Here is a 22,619-nt window from a genome sequence, read left to right as displayed (position 1 = left end):
AAACAGAAAATTGTCCGATTCGTTTGTACGCTTTTATTACGTATTTAAATTAATGATACGAAATGAATGTATTCGTGAAATATAAAATTAAATTTAATTAGTAAAGGCGATTATACCTTTCTTTGATTAAACGTGTAAGAATAAAAGTACAGTTTCAGATAATGAAATATATTATATAATACGATAACCGTTACAATTCAACTCTAGCGTGAGTATAATTCAAATCAGTATCATCCTTTTAATTATATGTTCATATATGAATATCGGTACGCAGTGACCATTTGAATTTTGCAATTACACTGTGTGTTATAATTTCAAGCGTTAACTTCATTAACCGAAATATTAGCATATATTTCAAATGCAAACAGGTAGACAGCGCACAAATGAAAATTTTGGAACGGCGTACGATTTCAATCGTTTAGATCGTGTAACCGTTATTACCGTAAATATCCCGGCGGATGATAATTCGTGCAGAAATCAATTCTGCAAGAATTAAACGCGTTTAATTTATTCACCGATACGTTAACTTGCTTTGTTTTCAAGCTCACTGATATTTTGAATTTATTTCTTTTTAAACATTTTGTAACACAACGAATTCGATAGCGTAAGCTATAATTAAACGTAATTAAGTCGCGAAATACATAATTAAACCATTGAGGAAGATAATCAAGATGGATACTATCGGCATTCCTGCTTCTCGTAACATTCAAGAAAGAATCGTCGTTGTTCGCGTGAAAGGAAGCAGACTGTCTTAACGCGTAAACCAAACACGTTTACGGGACAGTTAAGTTGTTTTGACTGGTGCTAAAACGATTTCGGTGTTCTTGCGGCGGAAAGACGTGACGGTGAAAGAGACCGGCGCCGATTAAGAGCAGGCTCGCAAGGTTAACCATTGAATTCGACGACTCGCGTCCAGGCTGGTTCACGCGAGAAAAACAAACGCGTCGCGAGAATCCCGTTTCCAACAGCGGATCTCGTGGAACGCGTTTTTAACGCGATTGAATTCCAGTTCGGCTTGTTGAGAAACGGGTTAAGGCCGCGACGTTTCGCGGTGATTGACATATTTTCTGCAATCAATGCACGAATTTTCAATTGAATCTTTTAGCGCATGAAAATGGATCGTTTATCGCGCGCATCGACAATTTCAATTGAGTGAAAAAATTCATTCGATCATTAACAAGCAACATGTACATAGCGCGCTATTGTATAGAGTAACTCGTGAAAACACAAACATTTACCATGCGTTTCTATGAATATATTATATCATGTATGTTATACAGAGCTTACTGGAAATTTATCAACAGCGCTAAAAGAAAATTTGAAATTACTTTGATAATGTATTAGGTTGTCCGAAAAGTTTCTTTCGTTTTATGAGGAAATAATAGACGCACAAGGTTCTTGTTTTATATTATTTTGTCGAATTACGTACGATACATTTTGTTCTGTTGGGGCAAACACCGCGACATTTCACAGACTTGGTTTCACGTTTCTGTCAAGGTGCACTGTTGTAAAAAGCACGTTTGCGACACTTTTCGGACAACCTAATATATAAAAGTTGCAAGTCACTAATCGCAAATATATTTGATAGATAATTAGTTGTCTTAAATGTATAATTGGTAGACGTAACAGGATCGTACAAAATTCCTATAAATAATCAAATATTGGTTCGTTGCGTAACTAAAAAGTCCTATGAATATTAAATCGAAGAAAAGAGATGATTACAAGACATAAAAATATTCCAGAATATCCCCCTCACATCTTTTATTTCAATTTCGCAAGGAAATATCTACTTCTTTACGTCGACGACTATATCTTTCTCTTCACTAGCGAAAAGAAGGAAAAAATCAATTTGTCGTCGTTGTCGTTCACAATGCCAACGCAAATTCAACAGTCTGCCTCCGTCACCCTGTCGACACGTCTCGAGTCCTACGTTCAACAAGTTGCCTTTCTACGACTTCTTGGTCCCCTTCTCGAAACGCCCTTTCTAATCGTGTCAGCAATTCAAACGTCGAATTTCTTTCGAGGACAAAGAAATTTTGTGGTGAATAGATACGAGTAGATCGCAAGGGGCAATGGCTCGCGTGATAACGGGCTTCGCTAATGGCGCTACATCCGGAACACGTGTTCCGTTCACCGAGCTCTCATCTCCTTTTTGATACCTTCCACGTGTTTAGCTAGTGAATGCATTGAAACCGGAAGGAAGGACGAGCGAGGCGCGTGAGACATCGTCTCGTGGCCAGCTAAGAATAACTCGTAACGTATTGCGATCCAGACCTTGTAATATCGTGCGTGAGATTGAGATTTTCATGTACGAAAAGAGTTTAATACGGGAGGAAGCGTCTACTGATATGACAGAAATATTAAGCCGTAGTAAATAAACATTTTACATTTATTTTGTTTATTTATTATACATTTTTTTCTTTTTTTTTCTTTTTTTCTTTACCATAAAACAAGAATATTATACGTAGATCACGTAATAGATCATTGAGACCTGCTTTTCCAAAATTGTAACGTTGAATATAATTAATATTATATTCAATAACGAGATATTCTCACAAAACCGTCGGATACCGGCATATTTACTTCCGTTCTAAATTTACAAAGAGAAATTTCATTGAAATTAACAGCTACTTGGCAAATTCCAAACGATCCATCGTGAATAGAGAATTATCTTTGAAACATCCTTGACCCAGACGTAACACGGCGAACAAGTATTACATACATTGTTCCTGAAAACGATAACTGTAAACTTACAGAGAGAATTGTGAGAAAGATCGCAGAGAATCAGCTTGAGAGCGAACTTGCTAATTGTGATTTTGTCTGCTTATGAGTAGATCCATTTTCATTCTGGTACGTTCAGAGTCTAAAAAATTCCCAATTTCTATTCTATCAGATTTCGTTTGTTAATGGAGGAATTTTACAGTTTTTATTATATTTTTTACGATTAATTTTATAACTATGATTTTATCCGACATATTAATTCTTATTGTGTTAAACGAATAAACGTTATGAAATTAATTATACGGAGAAAATTTTATACTAATATTACGTTGAATGGAGCAGGTCCATTCGTGATTTTAAAACTTTATACCAATTAAAATCCATCATTCTCTGCACTCTGTGCATTTTGTTCGCCAAATAAATCAAATTATTCGTAAAATATAAAATTCCACGTTATTTCGTAATCGATATTCAAACTTCCCGAAACTCAACCCTCTAAAACAGTTTTTTTTTTTTTCATAAAACGAGCAAATATTGCCTCGGTCCATCGATTTAATTTTCATTTCCACCTCCGTATTTTCCTTTCCGTTGAAAACGAATGTATTACCAGCCGCGAGTTTACATTTCGACGATCAAGTCTTTCGAACATACTACGGAAGTCAAAGAAAAATGTCAGCCAGGAAAAATGAAGAAGGAAAAGCAATACCGAGAAGTTTCTCGCGTTCCTCTGGCTTTCGAGATCAAAGATCTTGATCGTGCGACCTGTATTCGATTTTATTGGCGATCATGCACTCCATTAATTGTCCCTTTCGTCGAATCAGCAAAAGGAAATCTAACAAAGGAGACCTCGATCTCTGATTACAATATTTTTCATTTTTGTATCGAGAGGAAAGACGCACAATACAGAGGACTGTAATTTATGGATCAGGTCAGGCCACGGATGTATCGATACCAGGGATTACAGCTGTCAAGTGATTAATTGTCGCTGTATTAGTTACCGCTAGTGCGTAACGGCGTCGATTAATTTCCGGTTCGACGCGCCTCCTCGACTGACACCCCACCGAAAAATAAGCTTTGGTATATTGATAATGGCGTGCCTTCGAACAGTAATTATCGAAGCTACGCGAATAATCGTCTGATCTTTGGACAATTTATTAAACGTCCACGACTCTGCGATTTTTCAACGGGAAATTTCAAGATACAACGTTATTTTATGCCGATAGTAATTTTCGAATGGCGTTCGAACGAGCGTAATTTAGCGTCTTTTACCTCGATTACGTTTTATTCGTTTTCAGAATGCAATGCAAGAATTAAATGCGAATTCTAAGAAAAGGAAGATAACAAATTTGATAAGTGAAAAATCGTTGGATTTTAGAATATCTAAAATAATTATTCTGCTTCGTGTTATTGGATTAGTGAGTTCTCAAAGAGGATTATTAACTTTCGAAACTCAAATATTTTCCTTCCCATTGTATGCAAACAATGAAAAGTATGAAGAAAGTTGCTTTTAATACGCTTCTTTTCGTTCATTTCACAAGCAAAATTAAATAGGTCGAAAGATGTTTTTATTGTAGCAGAAAAATTTGCAAACAGAAGAATAACTATTATAAATTGTATCGAACAATATTCTCGAATAATGTCCCAGAAATATCTCAATTTTTATCCGCTTCATTTCTCCCGAAAACTCTTAAATTTACGATATCCTTGTTCGCTGTTGGAAATGTAAACACCGACAGTTTCAAAAATTGTTCTTTCTTCGAAAATTCATTTAGTACGATCAAACGGATGCAATAAAATTATATAGTTCAATTAAAAAACTAGCGTGTTTCGTCTCGATCGTGTTATAAACTCCGTTAAACGACAAACCTTAACAGCGCGACAATTTCTGGAGAATCGCCTTCTAAAGTGTCTCGTTTATCTCAGACAGCTCTGAAGAAAGGGATCTTTGAAAGATCGAATAGAACCGCGCAATTTTCCCGACTTTGTCCCAAGTGATTCGTTGAAAACGAAGCAGAATTGATTTTGTTTGGATTCGAGAAAACGCTGTTGTTTTCGATAAATAATGTCCTTGGAAGAGTACGCAGTAGCTTGCGTAATTTATTTAAATTGAGATTTCACTTCACACCAGCTTTCTAAAGGAGGTTCAGAGAAACAACTAAAACGTTCAATCAAGTACAAAAATTAAGACGGTAATTATTTCTCTGTTAATTTATTTCGTCGAGCGCTAACGACGTTATAGAAATTAGCCAAATATCATAAATTAAGATTTCATTAAATTCTCAGCCTTTCGATCAAAATTATTAAAAAGTGTATTATAAATTTTAGTTTAAGTAACGTGTGAATTAAAGAACGACGATATTTATCAATATTAATATCTGAAAAATAAATCAGATGGAACAAAAAATTATTGGTTTCTTTCGTTCGAATTTTATTCGAATAATATTAAGCTAGAATTATCGATGGAATTTATTTGCACGTCCATCCAGTTAGAATGATTTATTTGTCAACGCGATGTATTGTCCCGGTAGAATGTTAAGAATAAGCTCTGTACTTTACAATAATTCACGCGTTACCGCGTGCTGCACGTTACGTGGGAACCTCTTTTCAGGAACACAAAAGAAGTTTGACACGAGCTCTAAAGTGTAATCGCCTTTTGTGAACGAAAGAACGGCGGGGCGTCGACGTTGAAGCGGTAAATTATCAAAAACAATGAAGGGAAAAGGCGCAGTCGACTCTGGGACTGCGTCCAAAATAAGATCAAAACGTAAAGTTTCCTGGGAAGAGCTGGGAAAAAAAACGACGAATTAAAAGAGTTAAGGAGCAAAAAATATCTAATAGAGCCCTGGCTAATAGTAGCTAACAAAATATCTCCTTAGAAATATTCACTTAACGTCTTAGAAAATTACTCACAGTAATCAACATCAATTTAACAAGAAACTTGATTAATTGTTTAACATTTGACACTTTTTCCAGGTTCTAAATGAAATAATTCAAAGTTAACTTTTAGATAATTACATTTTATTATGGTATATGTGCCATAGCTGAATATTTTTACAACATCCATTAAAAACGAACAATCGTCTTCAATTGCATAGGAAATTGCATATACATAAATCACGTGATAAAATGTGCAAATAAATTTTCGGTTATGCAAAAAGAAAACAAATCTGTCGCTCATCAAAGTGCAGCTAAATCTATTCAAGATTAATTATAATTACTTTCAGACGTCGTGCTCGTGTCAATATCTCCGGGTGTGAAACAGAATTTCTCTGCTATATATCTGTTCGGTCATATAATTAACAAATCGCTAACTAACTGCACTGGATTTATCTCTAATTAAATCAGTGTTGCATCTACATTAGCGATTGAGTTGCGAGAATTTCAAAGCTTACTGTTTAGCAACGTTCGCGCCACTATAATCGTTACTTCAAGCTTGCGCTTTGACTCCAAATTTCACGTAGTTGAATGTGATCTTTGCCACAGCTATTTCCAAGCGTAGATACGTTCTATTATCTCTAAAGAAAATAATTGCAACATTCTTACTTTTAGATATGCTTTCTATGAACATATGCTTTACATCTGCAGAAATATATCTTAACATACCGAATCTTACCGAAAAGTTAATTACCAATAGAAATATTTGATAATATTCGATAAAGACGCGATAAAGTATCTAATCCTATCTCGTTTTGATATGTCAGCCAGTTTCCTTATTTTTTCTTAACTGCGCTTTGTGTCTTTGTACCCATTGACTCTTCGATCCAGAAACACTCTTAGACTAAATATTTATTGTGCAGGGAAAATCCGGACATAACAAAAGTTTCGGCTGCATTAAATGTCACAAGAAATCGTTATGAAACACGTGCTCTAAACTCTAAACGAATCACCCGTCTGCAACAGAAACTCTGAGATACGTATCGCGCCATTTTAGCTAACAACCGAAGATTAACGATTTGTTCTATCCAGAAACATCCGGCTGGCCACAGTGAATGGTCTGTGGCATTTGTCCTTTCACCGAATCTAAAAATAAAATAAAAGGAGATGCACGAGTACAAGTTATTCCATTCAAGTTTGATCTTATTTGAACGAAATATTTGGAAAAAAGGTAATTTGAAAATACATTAAAATAGTTGGTGTAAGCGTGTTCTTCGAGATCGCAGGAAAATTAATGTGACTCGCAGCCAGGTGAATAAAGAGATAAACCTTGTGATTTATGGAGATGCCGTTTGGTGAGTTTGGGAACTGTAATTAGATTCGAGTGTCCCTTGGTTTTTGTCCTTCTTTTTTCTTCTTGACAAGTTTTCGAAATCGAATAGAACATCTATTTATCTGGATATAATTTGTTAATGAAAACGATTATAACGAAAAAATTATCATTTCTTTAGAATTCAATACGTCGTCGATCAATTCCACGTCGAAACTATGCATCAATCTGATAAATTTACCTTCGTAGACTTTCTGAACGATTAAAAGATATTGATAACGGCAATTATGCGGTGTAATTTTAATTAAGTTAAATTAATATAATAATTAAGCTAATACCGTTAATTTTTTAGAAAATATTCTACTCTAGAACCTATTATCTATTTTTTAAAGGTTTGTATCTTCGAATTTATTACGTTATTTCCTTCTTCAACTACTTTATATTACGATAATTTTCTTCAGCCACTAATTGGCATAAGAGTGGTAAAATTAACAAAAATGAATTTATACAATTTTTCCTGGGTAGTTTTTATTTGTAATTAATTTTGTGTGTTCTTCCGTTCTGCGGTAATATCTTGTTAAGTACAAAGTCATTTGGGATTCTCTACATTAAGATTATTAAGGAAATGAGACTATGTATCTGGAATGTAGAAAGAAAGCTTTTAACAGTGGAATTGCAATTCACAAGTAAATTTGTAGTAAACGATATTACTGTATAACGTAATTTCCTCTTGAAATGTAGAATATGTTGAAGCATTATTACGCTGAAAGTAAAATGAATTAGTTCAGTGTGAATCCGTGAACAGGACGGAAAATATTTTTACGCGAAATTTAACTTTCTTTTAGATCTAACTAGATCCGTTGAATCGTCTGCTGACCATGTTCTCGTAAAATATTTTTCGACACGATTTTCAAGTGAATATTCTACTAAAGGAGGAAACGTTGAATCGCGGAAATTCGACGTCACCAGAGATATAGAAGCAACACAGATTCACGGAATATTCACGGAAATAAAGTTTATTTATATCTTCACAAGATCTGAAGTAGACTGTTGAGGTGCGATAGATTCTATTATTAATGCAGTTTGGTATAATCTAAATCAGTATAACTACATAGAGCCACGTATTTGTTGAATCTATTTCACCCAAGTATGGAATTAAATATAGTTCGAATAAATGATCGGCATCGTTGTTTTATAAGGACCACTTGAATTATAAGTTGTAATACTTTCAGTATCTTTTTCCGATATTTTATTTCTGTTCAACATTTTCCAATTATAAAATAAAAGATATGTTTCGCGTGATACGAATTCCAGTTACGGTATCCACGGTGCAAAAACTAAGATAAATCCCTCTTTGAAGTAACACAATTAATTCTGTATAGTCAGTATATATAAAGTCTTGCTGGTTGTACAGAGGTAAATGTATAACTTTGATTTTCGAACTACTTCCTAAATGCACACATTTACGTGTTACAAATGAGCCAAGCTTGCAACAAAACATAGAAGGCGAACACGGCAGAACAACGACAAAATACTGGTTTTGCACCTCTAACATCTACCGTCACACAGACGTCTTTTCTAAAGCAATTTCGCAATCGCATTATACGATAACGCGGTAATAATCGTCCGACTGTGTCATACGAGTACCACAATTATATGGAATGGCATTGCAGCCCCATATTCTTCAAAATAACTAATACGTAGCTGGATCACAGCTTACAATGAAGTAACATTCAAAGCGATGGCACGAAAGCGATAATGGTTTCATTTTCTAAGGTTTAGCTGCGACGAGGTGCGTAGGTATGAATAATACGGATGTAATTATCAGGCAGCCGTAAATTGAGGAAGCAGTAACAGTAAATGTTGCATATTACACGGTATCGTTGTTTGTCACGATCGATCGTCGTACGTAATGATGCACTTTCATGGTAATTATTGACTACCCGTTGCCAGTTTGTAAGATTAGGCACGTTACTGATAATTCGTATCGTTATACCTATAGAATTCCTCTTTCTTAAACAAAGATTTAAAAATAAACGGCATTCTCTTAATGGTAGAGGATACGTTAGCGCCTTGCTGCGCTAAACCTTTCTTCAAAGGCATTTGTAACAGTGTTAAGAATAATCCTGTTAAGACACGGATGCTAATGAGTTTCCTTTGATTTTCTCGATTTGTAGAACGGCATTTAGGATCTAATATTCATACAGAGCTATAATATCGCTATACGATTTCGTTCCTTTACAGTGTGTAGAGTATTCTATGTTTTCTTTGCAACAGACGCTTCGTTTAAACGTCTTCAATTAAACTGCTTAATTTATAGTTGCGGAAATATGTTCGAGTTTATTAGTTTGTAACTGGAAATGGATTTTAGTTTTATAGACATTCCTTTGTATCTTCTTTTTTTTTTTATTTTCGAATTATTATTAAAGCGTGAAAGATTCTTACTATCTTTCTTTGTGTATTTATTTAACATTGTGTTTGCAAGATGACTTGAATTTTCTTTAGAAATATCACGACATTGTTTTAATTTATACTTTTATATAATATTCGTACACTATTATGGAATTTCGACCCTGAAGAAGATATTCAACAGTTTGTTTTGGTATCTTTCTTTTTGTTTCTTTTAATTATTTTTATTATCAGAATAAAGAGAATTGCTGCTTGCTTTTCATTAAATATTTCTTTGACATTTATGTCTGCAGAGTGACTGGAAATTCCCTTCAGAGAATTCGTGATATTCAATATCTTGGAAGTTTAAAAAGTTTGGTCTTCGGACTTACATTACCCGACTCCTCAATCTTTCAATTACAGAACAATTTTTCGAGAAAACACTCATCTCTTAAACGATCTGCCACGAAATGAGACTGAGCTAACAACTTACAAGAAGTTTCTTAGTTTATTAATCTTACGGGGAATTGTTTGCTTCGTCTGTTTGCAAGAAGGAAACGCGTTGTAACAAACCAATTTTTACCAAAGTTCCCGAGTTTTCCGTTTTACGTCGCAATATCTTTATCGTTTTCAAACTCGATTCCAACAGTTTTATTCCTTATTAACCACGTCGAAGAGACATTAAGCGTAAAAGCAGCGTACTCTTGGGATTTTCTAATATCAGCCTTAAAATAATCCTCGCAAAAAATCTAATAAGCATCATTAATATAATGAATATGATATTTCTTTTTTTTTAAATTGATATTCATCGTCGACAGCGGAAATTACGTAAAACTTTTTTTACGTTTTACGAAAACATTTCAAAAAGTTCATTTCCAAGACACACAATTTATTTTTTCATTAATTTTTAACGGTAGAATAATAGCAACATATCTTTCACTAATCCTGTTTCTTCAAAAGATAAAAATACTCTGTTAGAAATTAATTGCACCATTCCAACCAAAGTATCGCTATTAAATAATATATGTTCTTGTGGTGCGTATATCTGTCATCAGCCACGCAAGATTAAATTGGTGCGTGTAGCATAGATTACTGCGACTTACGCAACAGAAAATAGCTCGAGAAAATCAGTGGTTCGAATACATTTACACACATACGTTCACCCTTTCTTACCAAATAGGACACCAGATACATCCTTCTTTAACGAACCATAAAATTCTTAAACAAATCATTCTTGACTGAAGTGCAATCTTATTTTAAAACCTATGTTCGTGAAAAATACTTGTTGAAACTGATACAATTGCAAATCATAGAATTATATTACAAACTGATAATAATCGTAACAGATATCGGTATTCAGCAAGTTAACGATTGCTGAATTTCATTCATCGTGTCGTAGACGAATAAATCTAATAGATATCATAAGCAAACGATTTCTGAATATATTGATAATAAAAGCCATCGAATAAAAATAAGAAATTTGCATATCTTTTAGAAATGGCTTATTAACTTTATAAAGCACAAGAATCACAATTATTCGCACGTTATTTATAACACTTAAACTTGATAAAAATTTAGAACCAGGAAGATCATCTTTATTAAACAGACGATCGATTTTACGGAAAACAATCTTTCATTACAGACTTCATAGTCAGAATTTTAGAAAACTGGGTCGGCGATCGAATCAATTTTTGACGACCATAAATTGCAACCGGTCGTCGCTTGTTCCTACATTTATATTCCTGCTTCAGTCAGGCCTGCATACGGTCGAGAAGCATGGACGATGTTTTATGCTCGATCAATGCCGGCCTGGTCTCGATTCGAAAAGCGAAATTGTTGGGGAGTTGGCGCCGAGAGATCGCTCGACCTCGACGTGCCCTAAGGGCCTTGCAGTGAAATTGCATGCGTAATTACTGGAGCGTGGACGATACCACAGACTGCGTTGCATATCCGTGTTAAGTAAATTAAACGCTGCCACACCGGCGTCGCGTTCGCGCGAATACGCACGTTTATATTATGTCCCCATATTCTCTGTGCGCATGATACAGATGCTATAGATGCGATGCATTCATGGAGAAAGCTATATATGTAGATACGAAGGTGAGAAGTGAATAGTAAACGTGAGCGTGAAACGTTGCTTAGATTTAAACATCGATTAAGAAGGATTGGGAAGAATAATGTTCTTGAAGCAAAGACTCTGATCGTGATTCAACTTATTTAAATGCTAGAATAAGACATTTGGAAGAAATTCATCGATCGATCTCCGAATTTATAAAAGTTTATAAAACCTCGATAATTTCGAGAACCGGATGACAGAAATTTCGGAAGCTTCAATTTCACGTGTTGTTAGTTCCAAAAATTCGACGTTTTAAATTAAGATCTTAAGATTCTGTACTATAAATACTTCTATAAATATTTCGTACACTGTTGCGTATTACGTATACGTCCTGCGAGCTTTAGCATCTTTAAGTTTCCTAAAAATACATAAACAATCGTAGTCTAATTACAAGCTTCTCAATTTCCCGAATGCCGCCCATCGAGCGCAAACTCTCATCTCTGAAGCACACAAAGTGCACCTCGAGCGCCCTTACTCCATCGCCACGATATACCCACACACGACTCAACTGGTAGCGGCGTTCCGTGAATCGATTCATTAGTGCTTCGTTACGCCTCGACTTATTCATTCATCGTAGCACACCGTTATCCTGTTACGCAATCGCGTGTCCACTTACACTTTTGGCAAACTGGCATTCGTTCACCGACCAAGCCTCCTCCAGCTAGATTTTCCGCGAACGACCCACACGTGCATCAAACCATGGTTGCATTCTCTTGTTCCTTCTCCTCGGGAATGCACGCGTGCACCGACGAACAGACGTCGTGTAGCGCGCGAGCAACGCGTGTAGTGTATATACGCGTGCATTAGCGGCCAGTCAGCGTTTTGATCTCCCACCAGTTTCTATTGTGGCGAACGCGGGGACCAGGCCGGCAACAGACCATCTTGGTAGCAGCCAGTCGTTGCCTAGACCTCGAGGACGTCGCGAGTGTTCTCTCTCCTTCAGCGAGGACGTGATCGTGCTCTTGTGTTTTCTCTTCGCTCGTCCTTATTCTTATCTGTCCTTCGAACGGTGATGCTTTGGAAATCTGTGCACAGTGTACGCCGTGATTGAGTAACAGTGATCCAGCTGAGTGCACCGCTGCGTTTGGGTTACTTCGAGGACATGAAACTGCAACCACGGGATGCCACCTTACTGGTAAATTATTCTGGATCGTTGTGCTGACATTGTTTGATCAGTTTGATGGATATATCGCCGGGTTAGGCGATAGGATGTTTCTGCTTGATTGGAAAGTTTGCCCGATGTCTCGAGTTCACGAGAGACTTGTGCTTCCAGAATGAATTAATAAGTAGTTACTGTGTTACTTTGTCGACGGTTTAGTCTTTGTCGGATATGCCTTGATCTAACATTTGCGTTCATATCGTATCGTGAAAAAAAAAGATAGGATTTACACTTTTTTTGTAAAATTAACGTTCAGGTAATTGCAAAACTTAAACTGGGTTATTGTTTCTTTTCTTAATGAGAAGATCGAGTTAAGTGGTTCCGGAAAATGCTAGGTTCTCTGTAAGAATGAAGTTGTAAGGTACTGTTGAATTTTTGATGCGGAATTACTTAGCTAGGATTATGTAATGAGAATTAATTCATGATACACTTTGCGGCATAGAATTATCTACTTGCGTTAATGGATATTCTAAAATATTAAGGAGAATTTTTTTGCTTTTTATTGGTTTTATAACGCTACATATATAAATTGTTCGACACCTACGTTCTGTAATTTTGTTCTTACGTTTCGAAGCATGCGCTTCATTCCGAATTACTCGTGTTGGCAACAGCGAATATTCTAGTAGTTCAACTACTGATACCTACGTATATATGTATAAAACATTTCTTAGAATATTCAACTATTGATCAGTCTAATAACTTCATATCCAGAGCAACGAGATAAATAAATTTACGTATCCTGAGCGACTAATTCGACTAAAGCGATTTAACGTTTAAAATCAACACAGTGCGCGGATCGGCTCAGCTAAATCGAATCACCGAATTATACGTCTTATTTATTATTGTATGGCAAAATTTCTCAGGACATAGTCACGCTATTTGAAGGGACACGAGTAATGTTAGAAAGACATTTTTCTCGAGCTAATATTCTTACGAGATTCCAAGACCAACGATAAATAGGGCAAATATTTAGGCGATTCCATCTAGCTGGGCCACTCTGTATATTGACTTAAATCTACTATTAATCCATACTGTTCCAACTTCCACTTCCATAACAAAAACATCTCTATATCATAAACCATCGCGAAGATCTACCGCTCCATCGGACTACTCCAAAATTCCATAACAAAAATATGCCTCCGGCTAATCGATACGCTAAAGATCGTCGAACGGAATTCCCACGGAGTCCGTGCGTGAAATATTTCCGGCCGCATCCACGGCAATTATTCGGAAAGCGCGCGGGGGCGAAACGGCTCGGCGGCGCGAAACGCGGCGCAGCCTCATCTGCCATGCAACAGGTGCAAGGGTGCATTTGAATAATTGGAACGAACGGGCGAATGGTCACGTCGGAGGGGCATCTCGGATGAGATCGATCGAGGTGCTTCAACGAATTCTTCGCGAGTATCGAGATCAACGCTCTTCGATCATTTTAATCCCATTTCGTTGGCCAGGGCTTCTCTTGTACAATTCAATTAATATACCGGATCGCAACTACACGATCACTCCAATTTTGTAATTCTTATACAGAGATATAGGATAGAACGCGAGAAGAAAGAAGTCTGGGAAATAGAATAGTTCAATCTATGAAAGTTATCGTTATAATATTATTTTATTCTGTATGGAACTCATTTTTTGTATAATAAAATATTCTGCTGGTTCTATGATCGCTGGTTCTATGATCATAGAATAATCACCAATAAATGCCAATTTTATTCTTTGCATAATTTTCTGAGCATAATTTATATATCTTTTTTGTATAGTACAACAATAATAGAAGTAATTTCAGAAGGTATAGAAGTTGAAGATTTTTCAGTGATGTTACAGTTATGAGGCGTAGTTTACCATTAGCGAAATTTGTCAAGTTAGAAATTGTTAATACCAGTAGATTTTCTTATATAATCGAAAGAAGTCGAATAATAAAACTTTTGCAAATTTCACGGCGTCCAATTATCCTACTTGACGTAAAATTACAAAATTATAAAAGACGAAAGATGATATAAGTTGACAGTTACTTGATCATTCCTTGCAGTATGGAATTCCAAAGTTGCAAAACAAAAATCTGTAACTTACTATTTGTCGCTTATCGATTCAATAATATTACCAGTTGATAAATCATTGGGCAAGGGAGCTTTAAGGTCGAAAAATTATCGCCAGTGAAATTATTTCTTGGAATTGTACTTTCCTTCTTTCGTCCGTGAAAAGTTTATTTAGAGGAATCGAGGCTACATTTTTCTTGCCAAGAAGCGGCGCAACTAGTTCCAACCGATTTGGAATTTGCTCCCTGGCCCGGTTTCCGTGACTTTCAGTCGATCGATCGAAACGTTCCTGAATGGGACGGATCGATCATTTTCCTGCGTTCGATATGATGGATATAATACGAGCAACCGACTGACAGTTTTGATTTAGAGAGTACTCTCTTTCTCTTTTTCTCTCTCTTGTGTCACGCTCTTTTTATCGGACTAGTCGGGGAAAGTCGATCGCTTCAGATAAAATCTTTGAATATCTTTTTATTTCCTTTTATTGGAATTGTTGTCAAGATATTTAGTAAATTTTACGTAAAGAATCTTGGTTCATTAAGGATGAAATATAGAAATAACGCGACAAAGTTGCGTATGCTACATGCAACGGTATCGAGGGATGTAAATAAAAAAACTTTCATATCATTTTGTCAATGTATCAAAGATACATTGCGATATTTTAGATAAAATATCTTTTAGGAATTAAAGGTATTTAATTACGCCATATAATATAGGATATGAACCAGAATATAAAAAATATTTTCTCGATCGACGAATAACTACGTACGTATTTAGTTTTTAAAAGTACATTATCTCTTTTTACAAGTACATCATTGTATAAAAATTTTAGATTTACATTTGCCCAATAATTTGACGATGCGAAAACATTCTTCAAAATATACCTTGATGATTTTGTAGATACTAAACAATAAAGTACCTATTCGACAATCTTGAAATATTTTCTCGAATATATTTTTCTGAACATTGTTCCCAAGCTTTCACCTCTTGCCAAACCCTATACACACCTATACATAGAAGCAACTTATATTCGAAAAAGGACCTCATATCGCACCATAAACAAGCTAAGAAAGCAGCAAGATCGTTTCGAAAGGAAAGTTCCCATTGTGTCAACCCTCCGAGCCGAAACTTGACGATACTCGTAATCACGAAACGGTTCACGATTCGATGACACCCGGCCACGATTGTTCGTTCCTTGACTTTCACTCGCGTGTGTATCGTCGATCACGAACCGTGACTCGACTCTTCGAAAACTCGACGAACAGTATTATTCGTTCCTCGTTTTTCATGAGATTCGCCGAAGTCGTACGAATGTCAGGTTTTCTGCAACGTCGTCGAAAACAGAACGGAAGCGTGCCATCACGAGCACGCGTCGATCGATCATCGATCAGGTAGCCGCGCTATCCGTTGAATCCCGATGATCGAACGATGAATCGAATGCAGAAAGGACTACCGGGTACCATCGGGTTTGTCCGAGGTAACAGTGACAACAATTACGCTGTGCTTGAAAACTCAATCGCGATGATGAGTTTTGCGACAGGTAATGAATATTAATGTCTGTTTCGTATCGATGCGGAAGTGCATACATACTTTTTGCCATTCTAAGATTTGATTGCCGAAAGATCGTTGCTGGATAAAAGGAAGTTTTGCGCTGTCGAAGAGTAATGCGAGATTTTTCAAGTTGAAACTGTTTGGAAGGTAAAATTGTGAAATTTACGAAAGAAAAGTCTATACTTAACTTGTAATTTCTAACTAGTCGATTCATTAATACAATATTATTAGTTAGTAAGTGATTGTGCGAAAAGATCCAGGTCAGCTTTCTACTAATGAGAAAATGATAATAAAAAGTTGGCTCGGAAGAGTAAATTTAATTATCATGAAGCGAATCCTCGAAAGTTAATAATACGTGGCGAGACGACAGGGAATAGCGTCTGTGCAAGCATAAATCCACGGGAATCGCCATTTTCTAGCGTTCGATTCTTTTCAACGCGATCACGGGGCGATCGAGTGCAAAAGAAAACCCCAGCGCCGCCCGTTTCTACTTCGATCGTCCATTATTCGATTCCAATCCGCCGTGATTGTTGCTTTTGAACGAGCTGGAAATCTTTTCACGTATCACCGTCGCGTTTCGTTCGTCACCAACGACTTAAATTGACGTGAATTGTCATTGAGCCGGCGTTCGAATCGATACTCGTGGTACTCGGCTCTGGTCGTGTGCACGTGGCAATTAAATTTTAAAAGTTCCATCATATTTTTCAAAGATTCTCTGTAAAATTCATCAGAAACTAGAAACATTTTTTTACTGCTTGTGAAATAGCGAGAATTCGATGACAAATTCGTCAAATACTCTGTGTTTGAGATTTAGGAGTTTCAGAACTTAAACGATGTAGGTAGGTAACGGAGTAAATTGTTCATCTTCTGAATGACCTAGTTTACCTACGAACGATTAATCTTCCTCGCTAATTAACAAAAAACCATACAAATTCTGTACGAATGTCTCGGAGAAGCTCGTAAATCATTTTCTCCGAAATCATTCTTTCCTTCCTTCGACAAGAGCCACAAACCAAAGCCACAAACATCTTCCTACATCGCACGATCATCCTTACCTTAACTTTATCTTTCGCAATAAATATTTCCATCTGCGGATGATACGCTGAAAGCTGGAATTATCGCCGTTGACGATCCCAGAATCCAGCTGGTGGTGTCGACCGGGAAACGTCGACTAATTATAAACGAGGGAATTAAATCAACCGCGTAAAAACATGTCCTCGGTGCTCGGGGGCAGACGCGTGTGCGCGCGTTTTCCACGCACGTCCGCATTCTCCTCGTCCACGGTAGCGACCGAGCGTCGTCGATTTAAATACCGCCGTACCAATTAGAGGGATTAATTCCTAAGTGATTTATGGGCTGAAAAGGGGAAAGACAGAGGTGACCTTACACGCGCGTTGCCCGGCCTAGGATTCTTGCGTAATCGTTCGTTCATCACCGGCGATTATTTATTCCCGCGCGTTAATCGACCGTGTCCTCTGTTCGTGCCGGTGAATTCCGGATATTCGAGGGATTTGAACCGACTGGTTCGTCCTAACGATAATTAATTCGTCGTTCGACGGTGTGTAAATCAGTGACTATGGCCTTGTTCGAAACCGACCGGTTCGTTCTGCACCAGGTTGTGCCAAGTAAAATTGTTTCTAGAATCTATTGAGGTAGTTTTTGATATTTCGCGTACTGAATATTTCTAAGTTGTCCGTAAGTAAGACAGTTGTTTAGAGGTGAAAATAGCTAAAAATAGACGGAATTCATTGCCATGGGAGTTTTATAAAAAGAAAAGAGAATATTTTCTGCCATTATAGTAGCACGATGGTAAATGCTCGTGGAAAATGGGAGGAAATTTGTCCTCTGACTGATTATTGGCATCTGCGTACAAATCTAGGGCTTCCGAACTAATATCGTATCGTCGAACGAAGTCGCTGACACTACGAAGGCCGATACTCGTGAGCAAAGAATGGAATGTGGAATCTTGTTTTCAAGTACTAACTCTTGGCAGATCTTGTCAAACGCTTTATTTCAGTGCTTTGTTGTCTTGCATAATTTGACGCGTAAAGTTTCGTGTTAGCGAGTGAAATGAGAGAAGCTACTCGAATAGTGATCGTTTCGTAATCGAAGTGGAGATCATGCAAGTGATACGAGATAAATAATTCGAATTCATGGCTTATCTTTGAATTTATGAAGCGTTAGTTTACTCTATCTTGGTTTTCTGGTCTGCGTCCTAGGCTTACTCAGAGTAGTTGAAGATTCTGAAGTAAAAATGTCAAAACTTATCTTGGAAATCTAAAGGTGAGGTTGTTAAGATTTCAGCATACCTGATGTATCTACTCTTAAAAGATATCTTGAATAATTTTCTAGATTAAAAAACTGCGTCCCTGAAAAATTGAATATCTTTCCATTTTTAATATTGAAGGACTTTATATCATTTATCTCTCTCAATCTTTAACTTCAACGCTGAAGAAATTTACATATTTTATTTTCCTTTATTTTACGTTTTAATATCGAAGAAACGTTTAATGTTGAAGAATGAATTTTCAGATTATTTCATCCAATCCAAATAGCTCTAGAAGATGATATTTTTTAAGAATCGGTTGCATGAAAACAATCCATTTATCGTCTTCGATATCATTCACCTAAGAATTATAACGTATACAATAATAGAACGTAATACAAAACTATATGTTATTTTCCAAATAAATCTCTCCAACTGTCGTAAACGTCGCTTGACGTATCGTGATCCTAATTAACATCTAACGGAGCCAACATCTTTGCTCACGTAATATCAAAAATTGCCAGAACATAACGAGTTTCTGTAACGTCTACTGAGTTGTTTTTCTCGATGATTCTAATTCACGCAATAGTATAGCATTTCCGTGCGTTTAACACGGCTAGCGGGATGGCAATGGCCAATTGGCAGGTTCGCGCCGTGACAAAGGGTTACGAATTGGCCGAGGTTCAAGAGTCTTCGTCGAATTTTGTCGAAAGTTTGTTGAATAACACACGCAAGAATTCTTTGTATTTTAACCGTTTTCCTCACTGACAATGAGTCAAATTTTAATTTGAGTTTTGAGTGAAATTCGTACTTGAATCAGCGTTCCTTAAATTATCCGCGCGATAGGTGTAACGTATGATTTTCGCGGTCTCCGCAAATTCGAGTTGATTCAAGAACAGAGCTACGACATGCCTCGAACGTGACTCAGGTTTCGCTTAAATTTAGCCCAACTTGCACTTAACTCGGGTTTAACCTAAATACTCGGATTCAGACTTAATTCGAAGATACTTGAACTTCGACTGAAATTTAGATAGCGAATGAAGGAACTCGGCGAGCACGAAGCGAGTTTAAGCCGATTTACGACGAAATTTTCATGACGATTGTTCCACAGATTCGTTAAATGTGGCATTAAACAGGAAAAGTTGTCATTCCATTGGCTTGTATGGCCTGGAACGAAATTGTATTGTATGATAGCATAGAGACAAATAATAATAGCGTATTTTATTATAAGAAATCGTGTAATATCTATTATTTCCTACCAATTTACTTACAGAATTTTACGACATTAATTGAAACAGCCTTGATTTGGAAATTTTCATCGTACAACGGTATCCTAAAGATTTTTGCAAACCGATCGTTTTGAAACTATAGCAAGAGGTTACTCGAAACTTTCAGGAATAAATGTTAGAATATCGAGGCCGTTCTGCTGGAAATTTCTCTCCCTTCGATAAGTTTCGAGTAGTTACATTATAGTTTCCGGTAGGCCAATTAGCCCCTGATCCTCGAAAGTTCTGGCTGCTCGAGGTAATTCTGCACGACGCAGCGCGCTTCATGCAGTTTGTATTCGCCTGCGGTTTGACAGCTTGGCATTTTTAATCACCAACGAAATTATGCTCGACTCGTTGAACACGCCGTGTGCCTGATAGCTGGGTGGCTTGTTCGTGGCTTGAGCTTCCGGTCGGCCTTTCTTCTCTCTTCTTACGAGTTCGAAACAAGGGCGTTGAACCGTTTCGATCGATTTTATAAAGCACAGATAGGGTCCAGGATGGTTAATTTATCGATCTGTTTAATTGTTGTATCGACGATTTGGTCTTACGGGACTATGTAGAACTTATTGATTATAATATTTAGTGGTCTTTGTGAAATTTGTTTTCATATGTATGGTATTGATTTGAAACACTTGTTGATCAATAATTGTTTGTTGTTAAAACTTAAATTTATACAAAGAATGTATTCGATATATGAAATGTTTATTTAATAGCAATCTGGCTTGTGAAAGTTAGAATTACTTTTAGTTTTCTTTTGTAGTAATCCACCAATTACATAATAATATTAGTAAATTAATAAGTTACAAATAGCGAATTGTATGTTATAGCGCATAATTTTGCAATTCGCAGCTTGTTGTAATTCTATAAAAACAATTAATTTGTTTTAATTTGTTAAAATTACAAAAGAATTACAAGGTTTTTATTATAGAACTTGTTATTGCGACGCGAAAATGTATTAATTTGTAATTCGTGATTTCTAACGTTTCACTAATAATATTTATTCAGTTGTTTGTGCGAGGAAAAGTGTTCGGGAAGTATGAAGAATTTAATTTATATTTCCAAGAGTCTAGAACTTAAGACGTAGTGCTTAGTCTCTAAGTAACTTTCTTCACGCTACTTTTGTTATTACTAGCTAGAAATACCGATGAATATGATCGTTATTGACAAGAATGAGTTAATTTTCTATCTCCCTTCCTTCCTATTCGTTACAGGACACTTAAACGTCTTACGAAGAATGCAGTATAGACTACGAATATATAGATATATCTATACAAAATACTCGATGTGGTTTGATAAATTAAAGATGAATTTAAAGAAAAGAATATGAAGAAAAAAAAGAGTAGCAAATCACAGAATTGGTCGTGACTTAAAAAATGGTAACAGAAAGTTGTTATGGATAGGATTGATAGTAGACTAGATGCCAATTACGCAAAGTGGTACATATAAATATCAACAGTGGTTTTGAAAAAGAATACAATTGAAACGAAGCATTTCTAGTCACTAACTTATAGCTGTATTCTTAGTTTCTCTCAGATATACCTTGGATTATGTACATATGTTCTAACGCTTTCCTTTAGATTATAATAAATTATATTTACGTATAGGTGCATGCTATTTATAAAACAGACATACATAAGTATTTGTGGGAAATAGACAGGAAATAACAGATTCTTAGAATCTAAGGCAAAGTATTTCTACATTTATTATTATAAGAACACGTTACGGTTTATAAAAATGGGAGAAAAGAACTCATTTATTTGATTCTTATCTAATTGGATTAACATCGTTATAGCGGTTCCTTTTACATACATACATACACGTGTTATGTACTTAAAATGCTTATATTTCATGTTGTAACATGATTATTCCACGTACGGGACCGTTCTTATTTCTACGTGTGAACCAATAAATCTCAGCTCCAGGCCACTATAAACCCATAAGAGACATCGTCTTAATATCACCTGAAGTAGCTCTCGCAACATGTACTCACCTCATCTCTCTTAACCGTTAACATCTCGTCCAAGCATTCCGCGACTCATCCCGGTAAAAAGACGCTTCTGCCGTATCTATTTAACGCCACTTCATAACGCTCGAGAGAAATTGGCGCGCGGCAAAGCCGTCGCTCGACGCAAGAGTATCGATAATCGGTACTGGGTGGAAACTTCGCAGACTATCGGTCGCTCTGTCGTCAATTGAAAACCGCTTCGATCCGGGGGTTATCGCGACCAACCTCTTCCTTCGTTCGTTTCTTTTCTCTTTCCCAACCCGTTTCCCTCGATTCCTCCATCGTCGTAGCTTTTTCTTTTTTTCCCCTCTCTTTTCTCTCTTCTGGTCCAGTTGCGTTCCCTCGGCAGAGTCCGCGATTAATGCGCCATTAAAGGAGATTGGAAATCCTTTCGTCGGGGACTTTCGTCGTCGTGCTTACGGACGGCAAAGTTCCCACGAGCATCGACACACACCGTCCAGGATTTTGCATTCCATTTGCAAGGGAACGTTTCCCCACGGCCACTTTTCATTCTCTCGCGGGTGCACTCGCTGCTGGCGAGCTGCGCCGCACCGTCGAGAGGGTGAGATCGCATTTACATGGAATCTCGAGTCGATCTCGAGGAGCCGAGGCAGCGATACGATCGGCTTGTTTTTCCGGGGCAACCGCAACTCAACGAGGTTCGTTCGAGAGTCGACAGGAGATCGTTGCCAGCCGGATCGAGCACGCAACAACGGTCGTCGCTACTTCTAGAGAAATTTGAGAATGAACCGTGAATTGAGTTGCGGGCGATTTTCGGCGGCTCCAGCAGTTCCATTGTTCGCGTGTAGTTTACGTTTGTGGAGTGTCGAGAAATGGTGGATTACGTTTGTTCGGTTTGCGGGGCAGCTGAAACAATTAATTGGGATTTTATGTCGAGCTGATTG

At 36.8% G+C, this 22,619-nt stretch overlaps 1 protein-coding gene across 4 annotated transcripts in view; it reads left to right on the top strand.

The window, feature by feature from the left end:
- LOC100648204 (FH1/FH2 domain-containing protein 3) overlaps positions 1-22,619 on the top strand; it is a 241,593-nt gene that overhangs the window by 128,026 nt on the left and 90,948 nt on the right. The window contains exon 1 of one of the 4 annotated variants that reach the window (XM_012309301.3): positions 12,304-12,564. The exons of the other annotated variants lie outside the window; for them this stretch is intronic. Within the exon in view, the coding sequence (XP_012164691.1) occupies positions 12,551-12,564 (14 nt within the window). The 5' untranslated portion in view covers positions 12,304-12,550. Of the gene's footprint in view, positions 1-12,303; positions 12,565-22,619 lie in introns of those variants that run through there. 4 annotated transcript variants of the gene reach the window in all.

The sequence above is a fragment of the Bombus terrestris genome, chromosome 6, assembly GCF_910591885.1.
Source record: "Bombus terrestris chromosome 6, iyBomTerr1.2, whole genome shotgun sequence".
In the NCBI taxonomy this organism is placed as follows: Eukaryota; Metazoa; Arthropoda; class Insecta; order Hymenoptera; family Apidae; genus Bombus; species Bombus terrestris.
The sequence above is the reverse complement of the archived record's forward strand: the minus strand, read 5'-3'. Positions and strand labels throughout refer to the sequence as shown.